General features: G+C 36.7%; 1 protein-coding gene across 1 annotated transcript in view; it reads left to right on the top strand.

Annotated features, from left to right (window-relative positions):
* Window positions 1–14495, top strand: part of CDH19 (cadherin 19) — an 81017-nt gene extending 66522 nt beyond the window's left edge. The window contains exons 10-12 of the mRNA XM_004703040.2: window positions 7450–7567; window positions 9571–9822; window positions 12796–14495. Coding sequence (XP_004703097.1) covers window positions 7450–7567; window positions 9571–9822; window positions 12796–13286 — 861 coding nt within the window. The 3' untranslated portion in view covers window positions 13287–14495. The remainder of the gene's footprint in view (window positions 1–7449; window positions 7568–9570; window positions 9823–12795) is intronic.
* Window positions 14496–19904: the final 5409 nt, after the last annotated feature.

Raw genomic sequence — 19904 nt, 5'->3', positions numbered from 1 at the left:
AGATTGAGCCTCTCTTCTGGAGTGAACTTCACACAGGTCCACTGAAGGTCCTTCCTGTAAAATCAAACAGTTTCATCCAGTCTAATAGAAAACATGCAGAGATATGCCACAGCTGCCTTTCATCGCTTCCTTCGGTACTATTAACCCCGGGGTGCTGTGGATTGTATTGTACTGTTAAGCACAAGGGCAGCAGTTCAAACTCATCAGCTGCTTCATTAGATCACTAGCAAGCATGACCTTTCTGCTCTGGTTGAGATTTACAGCCTCAGAAGCCCAAAGGGGCAACTCCACTCCCCTTATGGAATTACTAGGAGTCAGAATGGACCTTGTGGTAGTAAGTTTTTTGCTTCTTATACTCACTCCCCGCCCCCTAGGTTTCATCCACAAGAGTGTATGAGAACTTTCGAATAAAATTTGTGAATGATTTCATGATATTTATTTCTAACCAGCTCCATGTGTGTGTGTGTTAGAGGTGTGTACGCTACTTCCAGGCAAGATTTTAGTTTTGGGGTAATGGCCAAAACAAGAAAGGAGTTGGCTTCAAAAACTCCCTGAAACAAATTCCATTATCTCTTATTCCATTTTTCCGTGCATTTTTGGAACCACTCTTGTATAATCTGCCTCTTTGGAAGTAGTATATAGGGGAATCATTTACTAAGTATATTTCAGTGAATCAATCATGTATATCAATTCATACTTAGCATATGTAAGTGATATATATTTTATAGCATTATTCAACAAGTTATTCTTCATCTTATCCTGGTGGTGAGTTGGATTGCCACTTGCTTTATAAGCAAGAATATCAACCAATACTTTTTAAGTGATTGCTCCAAATCAGTATGTAGTAGTTGTTTCTGAGAACAACTGCCAAAAGTTGTTTTTTTGAACAGCATGTTACATAATGAACGCGACTCTCATTCTTGGATAGTGAGTATTAGGCTTATTTTTGTATCAGGACACAATCTGGAAATAACATTCTACTGACTTGATTTACTAATAAGCTGCGTCCCCTTAATAAGAGAAAAGCAAAAGTGCAAACTAATTGACATAGGTAAAATGAATGTCTTCATTAAAAGACAATTTACTTTCATAAAATTATTGTTTTAAAACTTATGAAAATATCATTGACTGTTGCTTTTTTAATTTTTTTACTTAAAACAAAAAATGAACCCCTAAAAGAGAGGTGATTCCCCATAGCAAATCTGTAACTTTTTCCTGGAGCAGAGAGCATCATGTTACTCCCACTGGGCAGCTGGTGAATGGGAACCTTCCACCTTGTGGTCAGAGTCCATCAGTTACTTACACAACATCACTTTCACTGACTTCAACCTCATATACACCATCGTCCAACATTTTTACATGCAAGTCTTTGTCGGGGTGGCCTGTTATCACGCCTCTTGTCATCAAAGTTGTTCCAAGTCAAAGCTGTGGCATAGGCAGGGTAGACATACCCCAGAGAGTTTGCTAGGCTATAAACATGATAGAAGAAGACACCCCATCTTTCTTCTATGGAGCAGTTCCACAGGCCTTGAACCATATTTCCCAACTATTTAGTAGCAGCTAATACAGACATCATATAATTCTATAGTTCAATCCCATTAAGCAGTACTGTACATTGGATAACAAAATCAGTTTAAAAACAGAATTATATCTTACACTTTTTTTTAAGGTAGGAGAGAAAAAAGACCAAAATGTGTATAAAAATAGGCTCTAAAACTTTGTCTTAAAGGTACAATGTTTAAATCAAATAGAAGAAATGATACCATCAAAGAGCTAAAAGGACCATCGAATGGGGGCTCAAGAACACACACAAAAAGTATGATAATTTAATGTGCAAGGACCTGAGGCAAGAAAAGCAAAAGGTCAGACTCGCAGAATTTCTGCAGGTGAGAGAACTGAAGCAAAAGCTCCAGCCTCAACTTGCCATACTGAAAGAGTCTATGAGAAAAATATTGAAAGATACAGGAAGCAACAAAAGAAAATAATTGGTCACTGTGAAGCATTTCAAGATGTAGCATAGGATCAACATGGTATTGAAGTAAAACAAATGCAAGCCACATGGAATGCACTGGCAATAGCTTGGATACAGGCATTAACAGAATAACCAGTGAAATGTTGTCTTAAAAACTGATGTAGTGCCAGAAGAACTTAATTGTCTTTGTTAAAGAAAAAAAGGAAGATAGCTACAACTGATGGGAAGCAATCCATACATACTTGTGCCCATTGCAAAGACTGGTGATACAATGTAAACAGAAACTAGCCAACAATATCCCATCATAACAAACTGTGGTTAACACAGGAAAGCATAGAAATTCCAGAACACATAACTGCGCTTATTCAGGAACTGTACATATAACATGAAGCAGTCATGCAACCAGTACAAGATACAATTATGTGTTTTAAAAACAGAAAAGAGGTATGCCAGATATCACTTTGTCCTTCATCCAAACTCAATTATTCCCTCTCAACTACAAATTCAGTTATTGTCCATCTATAGCTACTTTATCACAATTACATGATGCATTACAATAGTGTTTATCCTTCTTTTGGGGGGTATTTTTATTTTCATTTATTTTATGCATTTACCTCTGATACACAACTTTTTGTATTCATGTGTAGACTCCATCAGAAGCTAAATATGTTCCAGGGGCCATAGAGATGCATTACATGGTCTACTCAAAAGCAAACGTTTTCACAGTGGCTTTAGTGCCAGTTGCCATTCAAAATCGGAACCACCCAATGTGCTTGAAATGATGGTCAATTCATCATTTAAGGTTTAAAATAAGAATTTATAATATAGGGAAAGTAATAGAGTATTTCGCTTCAGATCAGTGTTTAGATTAGCTCAGGTAATAAACACACAGATATATTCAGGGTTTAATTAAATATTTTTGTTGATATCATTTTTTTTAAATCATTCTATTGGGGGCTTGTACAACTCTTATCACCATCCATACATCAATTGAATCAGGCATGTTTGTACACATGTTGCTTTCATTCTCTTCCAGACATTTATTTTCTATTGAGCCCTCGGTACCAGCTCTTTTTTTTCCTCCAACCTCCGCCACCCTCATAACCCCCCGATACATTGTACATTGTTATTATTTTCATCTCTCACACTGACCGCTGTCTCCCTTCCCCCATGTTTTCTGTTGTTCTTTCCCCTGCAGAGGGGTGTATGGTTTTATGTGAAGATCAATGTGATCGGTACCCCCTTTCTCCCTTCCTCTCTCCCGCTTCCCCCTGCCCTTCTGGTACCACTATTCCCACTCATGTTCCTGGATTCTGCGTGTCGTGAGCTCCCATCCCTTTCTGTACCTGTGTACATGTTCCAGTCTAGTCTGAATTGGGAAGCAGCGCTGGGGTCATGGTAATGTGGGGGTGAGGAAGCCTCAAGGAGCCAGAGGGATATGGTGTGTTTTATCAGTGCTTTACTGCGCCCTGGTGACTCATGCCCTCCCTGGGGGCCCTCTGTGGGGAGATGGGTTGTGTAAATATATATATAGTATGTTTCTTCAAAAATAAATAAATAAATGAACTCACTCCAGATTCGTTATCCTTCCAACCTAAATTGTGGTTTGAGCGGCTTAGGAAGCAAACAAAAAAAAGGAGAAAAAGCAAAATTGAAATGGACTTGGAGTCTGTAATGTCAAACCGGTTCACAACAAACACAAACAAAAGATAAGCTGAGGTACTACAGGACCTGGTCTACCAGTTTTTCTAGATTATCTGTGTGTATGCACTAAAATCTATTTTTTAAAATAGATTTGAAAGAATTATAAATTGAATCAGAAAATAAATTGGCAGCACTCAAGCCGAGGTAAAACAAATACTGAAAAATCTGAACTCTCAAAATTTGTTTTAAATATTACTTATTGTACAGCTGTCTCAATCCATTGTCTTGTGTATATATAGTTCCATTTGACTTTCCTCCTACTATAAATCTATGTGACCAGTAATAGGTTCCAAGAGCAGACCAAACCAAACCAAACCTGTTGCTGCCATGTTGATTTCAAGTCATATTGACCCCATCAGCTGGAGTATAACCTCATAAGATTTCCAAAGCTATGAGTTTTAATAAAGCAGACTGCCACTTCATTGTCCTGTGGAGCAGTTGATGGGTTGGCTTCACTGATCTTTTGGATGAATACTCAAATTGTTATATCACAAGAGCTATTTTTATTCATTGTGTGTAATTATAAGTTGAGTTAGTTAATTGTGCCAACCTGGCCGATAATCACATGTGGGCCTAATTGAAAGGCAGAGGGATAAATGGGTGGTGAGCCTCGCCTTTCGAGTTCCAGGGTCTCTTGCTTTGTGATGGTCGCACCAGGATGCAGCTGCCTTAGCAGTTCTCTGCTTCAGCTTGCAAGATTGACTTCCTACAAGACATCCCCAAGGAGAAGCCACATGGACCTATTCTGATGCAGGCCTGGGTGCTGGAGCAGCCGTGTGGAGACTCCTGCTAGGGCTGAGATGCTTATTTATTCACTGACTCAGGTTTCCTCCTGCAGTCGGCATCATTGCCTCTGTTTTGTAAGGTGGAGGACTTTGTGGACTGGTGTTGGGTTAATGGGTTAATGTTGGACTTGTGGGCTTGGGCAGCAATAGGTTGGGATGGTTTCATCATGAACTCTTTCTTTACATAAAACTCTCTTATACATGAGTTGCTGTGGATTTGTTCCTCTAAAATCCTAGAATAATACATAAGTCAATAACTTGATATATAGGTTGCATTGCTGTCTCTCTTCATTCCTTCCCCCTCTTTAATCTAAGTAACAAATAAAATTTTCTTTCCTAAAATGTTATTTGAAAATTAAAAATAAAAACCAAACTTGACAATATTTTAAATTTATCTACTTTAAAATATTTTCTGCTTTATTTTCAATTAATGTTTTGCTCTCTGGTATTTCGTCAATTTTTCCAGGTTGGTCCTCTTTTTTGTCTTTATTTTGTAAATGTTTCTGTCTAGGACAGTCAGGGTGGGTGGACCTATGAAGACAGCTACTGCATTAATGATTACCTGGGGGCACAGGAGGGGAGAATGGAAAAACTATGGAGTCAAAAGCAATGACTATAAAAAGGAAAAAAATGTTTTTAAGTTGATTGTATTGGTGATTGAACAACCCTTTTTAGTATTATTGAATGATTGAACTATATGGAATTTTAATTATATCTCAATAAAACTTTTTAAATATTTGCAATTATTATGTTAAAAACAAAAATGAACATTATCTTGTCAAGACTTATGAGATCATTAATGCTGCTTCAGCTCAGAACTTTTGAATGTTTTCATGAAAAGTATACATATTTACGGTTGGTTCAATAGCATAAATGATACCTGAAGTCTGAGTGATTTCATTATTCTAGGGGCTTTCTATTTTGATAATGCTTCAACAGACAAGAAAATATTTAATCTTATTGGAAGCCTGTGTCACAAAGGAAATCAAAATATGGGTAAGCTCATAGGAATGTGGCAGATATACTGAGACCTTGTTTATTCGGACTACCTACCCAGTGAACATACAAGAGTACTCCCAACATGCACAACATCCCCCTCTAAAAATCACCCAAGAGAATTTTCACCAAGAGAATACCTAACAACCACTGACGGAATGTGAAGCAAGCAGTTTGACAACATAAATCTAAACTTAAACATATTCTAAAATGGAATCCTAAATTTAAGTATAAGAATATCCATTTTAAGAGTAAGTTGAGAAAATTTACTCATCTTTCAAGTTTACACTATTTTTATCTATCAAAGATAAGATTCAGAACATTAGCCTGCCAATATCATGCCTGCACAAATTCTTTTGAAAATAAAAGCATGTGGTTTTAATCTCCGCATTTATCATTGTAAGCATGGGTTGCCTGAATGTATTTTCCTTCTATCATAATACTTCATTAACAACATATTATGATTTAATTAGCAATTTGTTATGAAGAAAGCATAAACCATTGTAGGACATCTGTACAAATTGCATTCGTTTCACAAGTTTCATGAGGCTGTTATTCATGTGGATAGATATCTGTATTTTTGAGGTGTAACGTGATAAACGTGGGTCTGTCATTTTTCTATTTGACACCTTGTTAATGGTTCTTTATTCTTAAAAATTTTAAACAGTAATTTCCATCATCAGTTTAATTTATAGAATTAGTCGCGACTACACTGTGTGATCTTGTCAGATTCTTTCTCCTTTTCTTTGACAGTAATGAACTACTGAAGTAGCATACCCATGTTTTGAAAGAAAATAATTAATTGAGAACTGATGTGCTCATATCAGCATTACTTTTTTTCCATGTGATCTGAAATATCAAGAGAAACTTATTTGATGTGGAATCCTCTTTTCATAAATATTATGTGTCAAAAGACATTATGTACATCACCCCTAAGCATTAATGCAGTATTCCTTCAAATCAATTAAATAAACCCATTACATTAGCACATACTTGACTAAGTCAGCAACTCTGCCACACTTATTCTATCAATATAAGTGGAAAATATGGAAACCAGCAACTCATAATGACCGCCATTCAGATCAGGAAGGACAAGCAAAGGTAAAAAAGGATGAATACAGAAGGGGGGAGCAAGAAAGGAAATGCCACACAAAGACAGTCGGGCCTTGGGAACTTTGGACAAGGGTAGCTCAGGGAACCAGTGGATCATAAACAACATTTTGGTATCATGTAATAATATCTTAATGTTCCTTTGAAAAGGGTTCATAAATGTATTTTTAACTGACAAAACTAACTTAACAGTTATTCTCTGCCAAACCACTAATGATTTTGATTAAGACATTAGAATAAAAAATATGTAGCAGCATTTTTCAGAATCAAATATATATAGCTATTTATGCTCATGAATTATATATATGCATATATATGGAATACACACACACATGAGTTGTAATGTATTCCAGATTAATAGGTTTGTTTTGTTTGTTTTGAAGGAGAAAAAATGTCCTGAAGGATTTGGGGTATAGAGGCAGAATTTGTTTACTCGCTACATGAAAATGTATAAACCCTATTTAAGTCACTGCTCAATTTTGTATGGCTTCCCCAGTAAGAAAAATTCCCTTATATGAATTTCTAGTTGAATTTGTCCTGTGAAATTAAATGATAGATAGATAGATAGATAGATAGATCGATCGATCGATAGATAGATAGATAGATAGATGATAGATAGAACACATCGCATCGTATAGTGGCCTAGTGGGTCACCCTATGGGCTGATAATCCCAAAGTATGCAGTTCTAACCCACTAACTGATCTTTGAGAGAAAGGGGAGCCTGTCAGTTTGTGTCAATAAAGATTTACACCTGCGGAAAATCCAAGAGGAATTCTATTCTGTCATATGCGCTCCTATGAGTCAAAATCAACTTAATGGCTATGGCTTGCATGTTTGAGTGAACATTATGTGTGTGTTTTCTCATCTTCATGTTTTTCTAGGTGATTCAGATCATCAGTGCAGTGGATAGAGATGAATCTGTAGAAAAGCACCAGTTTTACTTCAATCTATCTATAGAAGACACAACAAACTCAAGTTTTATGATCATAGATAGCCAAGGTACTACCATTCATTCATGATAATTTTTAAATCATGCTGAGCAAATCATGTGTGATTTTAACAGCATGTATAACACTGCTCCTACAGCTTGACATTTTTCTTGAAATAGCGCAAAGTATAATGGGAAAGGAAACCAATGCTCAAAACCAGATGTTGAACAGCCCGTCCCTTGTCACTCAAGGCCTTTCTTCCAATTAAAAGCACAGTTCTAGTCATCCAGGTGGGTTAGTCCTTGTAAAAGTCTCAATGACTGAAAATGTAATTGCAGCTCTGACACCATATTGCTTTTTATGCATTGATAAAATGCAAAACTCGCTCTATGTCTCGGGAGCAGATGATAAATACTATAATGCTAGTTTGAATGATTCCAATGTATTTGGAGCTTTTAATTATGACCTCTAACATATGAGCTTAGTTTGATTCTTTTCCCTTTTCTTTATATATTGGGAATTATTTTATCAACATAAGAAGAAACCTTGTGTGGTGTTGATGTGAAAATATTTAGAGTTGACATGTGTCAGAATTCACTCTATGGCAATATATTTGGTTTTCTTTGTTTTTAAGGGAGAAATGCCATGAAAGACTGTGTGGTGAAACCAAATCACTTTCTTTTCATAGTTCCCACTATGCATTAAATTCATATAAATTAATTATTTTAATTTTTGAGTGTTTCAAGAGAAGAGGGTTTATTTATTTTGATGTCCATTTGAGTTTCTAGTTTAATTTTTCTTTGTATCTCAAATCTATGAAAATCTACAGAAGTTCCTACTCATATGTTTATACTCAAAGTATGCTCTTGTCATTCATTACTATTGCTGTGAAGTTTAGGAGCAGGGGGATCTTTTGTGGAACAGAAAATGTAGGGTTGTTCTTCCTTTTGCCCGCCTCAAATTCCCTAGGGAGAGAAACTCAAATATACTTCAGATAAAGGGGGAAAATGCTTGCACAGAAAATAATCTCTAGCTTAGATTTGTTTCTATTAACATAAAATGCATTTCCAAGGAAAAATAAGTACATTGAAACATAAAAAGAAGAATATATTTGGTTTAGTATTTATGGTTGAAAGTCATTTAATAAAAACACACAAAAATGTAAACTTTCTCTTGCATCTTAAATATGCCTAGTAAATAAAATCACATGGTTTTAATGGTCCTTGAAAACATGACAATTGCTTTAAAATATAATTCTAGAAAAGTCATGAAGAAGCATGCATTTCTAATGATTTCCATTTCTTTGTATTTTTATTGCAATTGTCTCCTAAAGTTTATCTGACAAAAATATCAGAAAATATTTTTGTGGATGGCAATCAAAAATGAAGGGGGGGTAGGAAAAAACAAAGCAAAAGGGAAAATAGCTTTGAGACACAAGAATTTGCACTGAAAAGGCATACATAGAATATTCTGGGATGAATGTGCTCGATGTATGCAGTGTTCCTTTTGGTGTTCTTTTGTTTTATTATTTTTACAGTATTTTCCTATATAGATGAATGATGCAACAACAAATGTTTAAGGATTTCCTATATTTTATATATAAAGTTGGTTGATAATGTCAATGTAAAATCAACTATCATTTTGTTTAATTGGGAGGCTTTGCTTTTAAATCATTTTGATAAGCTAGTATATTTATAGTATTTATGATGACAATGGGTTCCAGCTATTTAAAAAAAATCACTGTGTGTCATGTGTAATTAACTCAAATGAAATTGATTCTGCCATCATACATTTAGTGTGGGTAGCCCCTATAAAATATTTATTGGTATTTAATTACAGCGGCTGTTTTCTTTTCTGCATTTCTATCTGGGGCTGATTTAAATAATTCATCTAACTACATGATTAGAGTTTAGGTAATGTCAAAAATAATAAAGCTGTTTTGACTGATTCACTATCTTTTTTATGAAAAATGCTCTCTTCCTCTTATTGAACTTCATCTGATCTTACTATGATACTATTACTCCTAATACCTATGACTTGTATCGGTTCATATATTTATTTATTTATTTTTAGACAACACAGCAAAGATTTTGACTAATAGGACTGGTTTTAGTCTTCAAGAAGAACCTGTATTCTACCTGCCCATTGTAATTTCTGACAATGGACTCCCACCCCTCACGAGCACAAACACCCTCCCCATATACGTCTGTGCCTGTGATGACCGTGGTAATGCAGAGACGTGCAGTAACCGGGATCGCATGCTAGCCAAGGGATTCAGGACAGAAGTCATTATTGCTGTGCTGATCTGCGTCGTGATAATATTTGGTAAGAAATGCCCAGTGATATATCTTTTCATCCATTTAAAATAACACGATGCATATACAAAACAACTCCTTCCAAAAGAGCTATCTTGTTTTTGTTGTGTGTGCTTAATTACTCTCTGATTTTATTACAATTATTAAAACCAGTAAACAAAATTAAAAAGCACAGTTGGTACATGCAGCTGAAATTTATTAAGCCTTGAATTGTAGGAACATGTGATTATGTATGCGCTCATCTGCTTATACATGTTTTGGACACCTTTATGTGGCTATAAATATTATATAATGACTAGAATAGTGGACTTCTCTTGAGTGTTTATCACACCCCAGGAGACATTCTTCAGTGCTTTCTATGCACCATGCAATCTAATTCTGACAATAAATGCATGACTTAGCAACTTTCGCCACCTGCACTGTGATGGGGAAAATGTGTGTCACAAACAGTTATACTTTCAACAGAGCACAGCTGCCTAGAAATACGAGAAAGTTAAGGGTGGCATGGAGGACAAAGGTAACAGCAAGAGACGTATTCAAAGGGCTAGGCAAAAACAAACCTCAGGAAAACAATTTCATGTTATTTCCTTGCTTCCAGAACCAGTAGCGTTAGTTTACTCATCTTATAATTAAGTGAACTCACTTTTATCACATCAATTCTAACTCAGAAGGCCCGAACTATCAAGACATGAAACACTTTTGCTTCAGCACACCATTATGTAGCATCTGAACTCCGTTCTTGATTCTCTGATAAATTTTCATTAAAATGCAACAGAAGCCATGATACCCGCTGCTGGTTCTGGAATGCCAACCTCAACCATCAAACACATCCACAGTTTGGTACGCTTTGCCTTCACACTCACCTTTCTCAAAGCTTCCGAAACAAGGCATTCCTAGTTTGTCACTGAATATGGCCAGATTTTCTTTATCCCTACTCCAATTTCTCAAATTGCTTTCAATGACCTTTTTATGATAAAGCTAAATGTAGAACCCTGTAAGTTAGTCTCAAAAACAAAACGCTTAAACATAGTTCATGGTTCAGGGACTTTAGTCAAAAGAAGACAGCTTCACAGTCAAAGGGTTCAGTCAGATTCACAGGGAGAGGAGTAGGTGCCGACTAGTGAAATACCCTTCGAGAGTTTCATAAGTCATCTCTCTAGTTCACGAATTGGAAGACAATTCCTTATACCATCTTCTATTTCAAGTACTGGAGGGTAAGTTAAAAAAAAAGCTACTAGAGTTAAAGTTAATACAAGCATAGATTCATGCCCTTAAAATGTCTTTAAACATGGCTCTGTGATCTGTGGGTGCCTACAGACAAGTTCTCACTGTAATGTATTTGTCCTAATCTCTTTAGGATGTCTTCAAAACAGACAAACAAAACAACAACAACAACGCTTATTAAAACAAAGGCTTCAGAGGAGGTCTTTCAGACCAATTAAATTCAAGACACAGAGTTCAGCTCAGAAGGTTATGCTGACTGACAGGATGATCATGGGGACTTACTATTAAGAATTTATAGGAAAATTGAGAATTGTATTGATTTTGAAAAGGACAGCAAAGCTGAAATAAGTAATTTTTCTTTTCCCAGCATGACGATCCACCATCTTATTCACCAGGGGTAGAAAACGTAGCCCTATGAGATTTTTCACTGAGGAGGCCAAACCTCCTCATTCTGTTGTCCTAATTTTGACCCTCCAAACTCATCCCCATTCTCCAAAACTCAAATAACAGTGAAAAGGAACATATTTCAATTCCTCCAAAAATCACATTTTGACATGGTGCCATTGATTATTGCAGAGTTCTTTGAGAAAGGGTTAGAGAGGGAAACACTGTTTCCAGAAGTGCACAGACTTATATGGGGGCTATAGTAAGAAATAACTGCTTCACATTTTGATATGTTTATTTAATAAATGTTTCTATGCTTTAGCAGCAGTACTTTTTGATTTACACCTTTATATAACAGATTAACTTACAGTTCAGTACCTGAACTATTTCAATTTTTTTAAATGTAAGTTGTATATAAGTTAGAATATTTGTAATATATATGTATAACAATATTCATAGTTCATCATTTTAAGCTCCATATATGAAATTTTGACAGCTATGTAGACCCCAATGAATATAGACTTTTTATTTAAAACAAAGCATATACTGAATTAAAAAAATACTGCTACATGGTATTAAAATTGTCTAAAATTTTAAAAATGTTGATTTTGAACAAACTAATCTTATGATTCACAACCTTTGGTAGTTTGAGATTTTTGAAACTAATGTGGTACCACACATCATAGGTTCCATTCCAATTTTGTAGTTTTAAGGTCCAGCATTTGAATTATGGGATCCTTGGTGCCAATCCCCTCATCTGTAGTAACTGACAATAATAATAATTGGCTCAGCAGTTTATTAATGGGCTGCAAACTGAAAGATCATGGTTTGAGCCCACCCAGCAGTTCCGATGGAGAACAGATCTGCTTCTGTAAAGGGTAGCCACTGCCATCAAGTTGGGTCCCCTCATGGTGAACTCTAAGACTGAATAACTGTGGAACCAAAGAGTAGAACTGTCCTTTGAGTTTCCCATATTTTAAATCTTTATGGAAGCAGGTAGCCTCATCAGTCTCCCTGGTGGGTTCCAACCAATGAACTTAGAGTTACTGCCATGTGTAACCCACTACATCATCAGGACAGAAACCCAATGGGGCAGTTTTAATCTGTCCTACAGTCTAGATATGAGTGTCCATCAATTCAACTGCATATCACCACCCCCAGTACCATTCCACCCACCACCTCCACCACCACCAACCCCCTCAAAACCACCCACCACCTCCAGAAGGGTTCAATCAGCAAATACTGTAATGCTTTTATCACCATGTCTGGTGATTCTTTGTGGCCAATCAGTATTATCCTAAAATTTGAATATTATCTTAAATGTGAAGTTAAATTAGATGCTAAGTTAAATATACTGCTGCACTTTCTTTGTCAGGGTTTATCTTTCTGATCCTGAGTCTGAAACAAAAAAGAAAACAGATTCTGTTTCCTGAGAAGAGTGAGGATTTCAGACAGAACATCTTCAGATATGATGACGAAGGGGGCGGAGAAGAGGATACAGAGGCCTTTGACATTGCGGAGCTAAGGACCAGCACCTTCATGCGTGAGCGCAGGGCTCGCAAGCACGCCCCCTCGGAGATCCCCAGCATGTACAGGCAGTCTCTGCAGGTGGGCCCAGACAGCGCCATCTTCAGGAAATTTATCCTGGAGAAGCTGGAGGAGGCCAATACGGATCCTTGTGCCCCTCCATTTGACTCCCTTCAGACCTTTGCCTTTGAGGGCACCGGGTCCTTAGCTGCATCCCTGAGCTCCTTGGGCTCTGACGTCTCCGATCCAGATGACAACTATGATTACCTGAATGACTTGGGACCTCGCTTTCAGAGATTAGCTTGCATGTTTGGTTCTGCGATGCAATCAAATAATTAAGACTTTCTATTATGACTGCAGTGTACAAGATGCTAATGTGGGTTGAGGTGGACTGGTCCTCGCTTGGTAAAGAAATCAAGGTCATGTAATGATAATACACTCATAAAGCAGCTGTTTGAAAGCAAACAAAGAAGCAGAAACAAATCAAAGCAAACCTCAAGGTATACTCTTTGTTGATTCCCTTGGATAAACACCATGTTGTCACATCAAGTTACACACAGGATGGAAGCTGACGGCAAAGTTTGGGAGAGGTGCTCTACTCAGTTCTTGGGTAGCCATACTGTAAACTGGCTTTAGCATTTCACGGAAGCAGTCTGCTGGCTTTCTTTCCATAAAACCCGATCTGTATTCTAAGTGTTTCTGAGTGCTTACTAGGAAAGGCCATGGATTAAGCCATTTTTATATGACATCATTTATATGTTCTACTTTTAAAATCTGCAAACAAGAGTCAAGTCTCAAGGTGTGTAAAGTTCCTGACACTATTTGAAAATACTTTTAGTACTAGAAGAACGTGGGTGACTGTATGCAACGTTTAAACAACTATTTCCTGTATATGAATAAGCGGATGGAGTTTATGCTTCATTCAGGTTACAATTTTAGGACTGATTTCAAATTTGGAAAAATAACACATTTGATATTAATGCAGCTGAACATTAGGGAGCTGTATTAATTTTGATATTTCTACTTTGTGTAAAAGGGGAATATGAAAATATATTTAAGAAATTTTCATAGATTATTTTCAATGCAACGAAAACAGTTTTGCATTACATCAAAACACAAGGGCAGTATGTATTTCAGGATTGGTCATTATGACCTTTAGACTTCTTAGAACTTCTGAAAAGTCTGTAAACTATTTAAATAAATTTTATTGTAAAGAAACAGGATATAGAAACAAGAAATAAGTAGTAGGTTCATGCTTGCATTAATATTCTTCTTAGAGAGTATAATGAAATGCACTGTCTTTTACTATGCATACAATAAAGCATGATACAGTTCTCACAATCACTTTTTCTTTAAGAGCATAGAATATGACTGATACTTCTGTGTCATTTTTTTTATTGTGGAATATAAAATTAGGTACATTAGCAAGTTTTATTGCAACATTTTGAAGGAACTCAATGCTAAGCTGCTGGACATAAAGCTTAATGGTAACAGTGATAATAAGGTAATAAAATGCTTTAATTTTAACCCACCTTCTGGAGAAAGATCTTTATTCAACCCAAGTCAAGACAGTATTAAAAATTCATAGTTTGATCAAAAAGAGAGTATTGCATATAATATTCATAAAATTGGCTTATATGGTCATGCTAATAAATAGTATGTGAGTCTGAACACATGCAAACTGGTGATGTATATTTAAATCAACCATTTCAAGTAATTTTGACCAATGAAGAGAAGAGTCAGCTCACCTCTATTTCCCTGAACTTGGAGTTTGAAATATCCATGTCATTTGACAGTGTAGAGGTTTTCAAGAACATGACACATATATGCTTGTGTGGTTGCTATATGTCACCACAGTCAAACACGCTGAGATAGACTGATGTGAAGAATAATGATTTCAGATTTATTTTTTAATGAGAGAACATAAATTGGAGCAAATCCTTAATGACTTATATCATTATTTACTTATGGAAGAGTTTTTTGTTTTTTTTTTGGTTAATCAACCAAAGAATTCCTTAAGAACAAAATAAAGGAAAGAAAAATCTCAAGTAAAATTGCAGTATACAAGTGGAGAAAAGTGGTTTGTTTCCATCATATTAAATTAGAACATAGCTTTGAAAGCATTTAATTACAGAGAATGTCATGAACTTTCCCATGTTTAAAAATACCACTATGATTTTGAGGGGGGAACTAGAAAATGTGGTTAACAATCCATTGATTGTTATTGATTCAAAATATTGATTCAAAAACAAAAACAAGAAATATTGCCTTTGGTGTCAGAGTCAGTTTTTCCATGAATAAAATATTGGTTAAAACAAACAAAAGAACAAACAACAAAAACCTTGCCTACTCTGATAAACAAATCATAAGGAATATATCTTGACCAATATCTGCTCCAATGTGTTTGATGTTTGTGTTCAATGGCACCATTGTTTCGTTAACATTTGGATTATTAATTATATGAGACATATAAAAGAAGCCTGAAAGGTTTTACATCCATTGGTTAGCTTAAGCAATGTTCTGTCAAACCTTATGTGTTAGTCCTGATAGATTAGAGAAACAAATTCGTGTACACTCATATGTGCATAAGAAAGAGCTATATAAGAGCAATTGAATATTGAGAAAACATCCCAGTCCAGTCCAGATCAAGTCCATAAGTCTGATATTAGCCCATATGTCTGGTACCAATCTATAATGTCCTCTTCAGACTTACGAAACACATGCAATGACGCTGAATGCAGAAAGATCACAGGCCAGTGGGTGGGAAGTCTTGTGGACACTGTGGCATTGTAAGCATCTCAGCTCTGGCAGGGGTCTTCACGTGGCTTCTCCAGGTCCTGGGATCTTGCTGGCATCAGCATAGCTCCATGTGTCTTGTCAGCAGAGAGTCTCTCAGGGTGAGCCAAGAGAGAAAGTGTCTCCAAGGAGGAATACAGGAGTTCCCGTAACCCTCAGGAGAAGGCCATGCCCACACAGAGGGCTCATTGGCTATGATCTGATTGACAGGCTAGACTCCACCCCTACACTCTTAATCCACAGATTGACACCAGGTTCTGTATCTATCACACCTTATCAAAATTCTTATCTAATTCTAGTATAAAAGTTATAATGTCTTGACAATTATATTTGGCAGTATCCTAATAACCATGTCATCTCCTTTTAGTGAGTTCAGTGTTACAGAAACAATCAGTGGTTGACTAAAGGTATTACAGTCAAGTTTTCACTTTTGCAGATTTAATAAAGCCTAAATCAGAGGAGATAGCTATGAAAATAGCACAGGTTCACAATAATACCGCCACACTTAACATCACCCTTACCTGACACATGGGTTTATATGAGCGGATACCAACAAATTCCAAAACACACTGGAATTTGTTGTCAAAGCTATGTTTGTTTCTTTGTTTTTAACAAAACAACCTTATCGCTTTCAAAGTACTTTCCATCAAGCTTAATACATTTGTCAAATCTGTGATTCCATTCTTAAAAACATTTTTCAAAATCATCTGTTTGGATGGCTGACAAAACCTCCCTTGTTTGCTTTCACCTCCTCTATGTTATCAAATTGCTGCCCTTTCATGTCCCCCTTTGTTCTCAGAAACAAAAAGAAGTCACACAGAGTGAGGTCAGGTGAGTAAGGTGCATGACACAAAAGGCATGCTGGGTTTTTTTGCCAAAAACTGGCATATGTAGATAGCTGCATGAGCAGGTGGATTGTCGTGGTGACAAAACCAGCCGCCTGGCTGCCACAAATAAGACCTTTTTTGTTGCACACTGGTAAGCTATCTTTTCAAAAACTCCAAAAAGATAGCTTCATTAAAAGTCTGACCTGGTGGAACTAACTCCAAATGTACTGCAAGTCGACATTTTCATAGTTCACTAACTCAGAGCAAGTAGCCCTATGATTGCCCACCGGGGGGAACAAATGCATACTATGAAAGCTTAGCCCAACAGAGCGTTTTTCCCCATTTTCTGGGGGTACCCCTTCATATATAAACTTTAAATTACTAATTATTGAAGCATGAAGCTATTGAGTCCTTTATGGAAATCAAGGAGTCAATGGGTAGGGCAACCAAAATATTGGCAGTGAGAATCCACCCAGAAGTGCTTGGGGAGTAAGGTCTGGGGGCCACAGCCAGAAAAATCTTATAGAAAGTTCAAATCTGCAACATCAGGGTTTGGTGGCCATGAAGCTGGAATCCCGTGGAAGGGACTGAAAGGAATCACAATCCTTCTAGATGAGTTTTATCCATTCCCTTTTACTCTTTAAGATGATTTGAATTTTAGCCAACTGATTTGTTAGAGCCTCCATTGCGGTATGTAAAATGCTGTCCGCTCTACCTAATTACCCTGGTTGCTATGTAAACAAATAGGTAGAAAGCCTCAATGAAAACTTGAAAATGGAGAGACTCCGTAGTAAACACTGCATGTTTTGCGATGATGGTGTGTTTCTGTTGGTTCGCAAGCCCTCTCTAATCTTCAGCACCGGTGGCTTTCTGGTAAATTTCCAGAAGAGGTCACCCCCTGCTCTGGTTCCTCTGTTCAAGTTTCTGCTCACTGTGCAATGCCCTGCTTCTGTCCTCTAAGATTTTTTAAAATACCTAAATTATTTCGTCATTTGTGATTTTTTTAGGATACACACAGCAAAACATACACCTACTGAAAAAGTTCTCTGAGCATTGAGTGATGTTGATCGCAGTTTCTCATTGGACAACCCTTCTCACCCTCATCTCTGAGTTGCTGCTTCTCCATGAATATAAACTCACTACCCCGTAGAGTTCCTAATTAATGTTTTTAGTGGTATTATGAATTTTATCTCATTTACACAGACTGAAAAAAGCATAATGTTCAAAGCACATATTCTTTGTTAGTTAAGCGAACCATTAGTTTTAAGAATACTCAAAGGCTTTGTGATACATGCCTAACTGGTTCCAACCTGGTTCCTACCTCATGGTCTTTAACAGGATTTGTTATAGCCTGAAGTACTCTGGCCCCAAACGTTGGTATATTCCTTGCCTCACTTCATTCAGGCCTGTTTTCAACTGCACCTGAGAATGATTCCTTCCCACTGCTCTGCCTTGTTTTCATTGAATCACCAAGCTATCCATATTATATAACATACATTTTGGTCTTTGAATTGCCTTTCACACTAATTATTTTTTAAATCATTTTATTTGGGGGCTCTTACAACTCTTGTTACAAACCATACATCTATTGTATCTGCATAAGAAGGTAAAAAACAAACAAACTTCCATTCTTCATTTTTCATTGTCTCCACTAGTTTCTAGTTCATGGTATTCACCATGTAGATACATCTTCAATGGATGTAATTATAAATCCTGATCTATTTTACTTACAGTCTTGTGCGCAAGTCATATTGAGTTTTGTGGAACAAATCCTAATGCATTTCTCAAAATCGGTTTGCACTGGTTAGTTTTTGAATAGAACCAAACTTTTGGTTCAGATTTTTTCTAGAAATTATTCAATAGCTGTTTGGTATTTTAAGGTCTTTATACTCACCATTTAACCTTGATCGAGAGAGGGAAGATATGTTTAGAAAGCTGTCCCTAAAAACAAACTCACTGCCACCGAGTCAATACTGACTCATACCAACCTCCTATGGGATTCCGAGACTTGTTGTTTATGGGAATAGAAAGCGCAGTCCTTCTCTCCTGGAGCTGCTGGTGTATTCCAACTGCTGACCATGCTGAGCACAGTGCGATGCATAACCTCTCTACCACCAGGGCTCCGAGGAAGCCATGCCGTTCAACAAAAATATTTTTGATGATTACTGCATTTTTTAGAAAATTAATACATTCATATGAAGCATATTGAATGTGAAATTATATGAATGAGCTTTCTATTTCTGATTTTAAAGTGCAATTCATACTTAGGGTGGGACAGACAATGGGGTCTGATTATCTTTGATGGCAGAGAATCTTCAGTCAGATAGCTTTCAAATAGCTGACCTTCAAGTATAGCAGCCATGTGCCTGCAAGCAGCAACTTGGCATTATTATGGGGGTGCATAATGGGAAATTACTTTTCATTGGGAAAATGTAAGTGGAATACGTCTCTAACCCAAGATTAGGAAAGTTTCCTGCATGGGAGCCTGATCTCCCAGGCTACCTAAACTTGTGAATGTTGACAGACTGTCCTCATCCACTCTCGTCCAGGTTCCATTTCCCACAACTACGCATGCAGACAGGAATACATATCCAACAAGCAAAGGGAACACAAACTTACTTATTCTTATTTACTGTAGTGAACAGTTTGTGTGTTTTCCAGCACTTCTTTTTTTAATTTGAGGGAGATCAAAGCCTTCAGTCAGAGGATATGTTACAAAGACTGATGAGCACCTGTGATCTCAAGGCTGTGTATGAGAGGATCCCATGCACCTGCTACAAGGTAGAGCTCATACCCACACACAGAGCACACTGATCCTTATGTTGTTGTAGACTTTTCCCTTATCCCTTACCTCCCCATCCAACCCAGATCTGCCATAGTCAACTACTGCAGAGTATGAGCGAGAAAGGGGTAGATGTGTGTTACATTAGATGTTTGGTTTAAATTTCTAGTAACTGAACCAGAGACATATATATTAGAAAGGAATCAGAAGTTGTCAAAACTGCCTGATCAGACAAAGGGGGAATCAAATAATCAATACAGTAAGTCTGAAACAGAAGTACATCAAATTAAAGGTCTTCCTGTTGGTGCTCTTCATGGTGCGACCTAATCAACAAACTGAGGGCATTTACATAACAAATCAACTTGGAATTTCTTATTGTTGAATAGTAATTTAGAATTCAATTTTCTAATGTAAACCTTGAGTAAGATTCAGAAAAGTAAACATATTCACATACTGTCAAAATCTTACTCACTGCCATCAAGTCAGCCCTGACTCACAGCTTTCCTATAAGACAGTAGAGAGCTGTCTTTTTGGGTTAGCAAGACTGTAACT

This window comes from Echinops telfairi, unplaced genomic scaffold, assembly GCF_000313985.2.
Source record: "Echinops telfairi isolate 266 unplaced genomic scaffold, ASM31398v2 ScPeMD7_7400;HRSCAF=8409, whole genome shotgun sequence".
Classification (NCBI taxonomy): Eukaryota; Metazoa; Chordata; class Mammalia; order Afrosoricida; family Tenrecidae; genus Echinops; species Echinops telfairi.
Note: the sequence above shows the minus strand (reverse complement) of the source record. Positions and strands in the feature narration are given on the sequence as shown.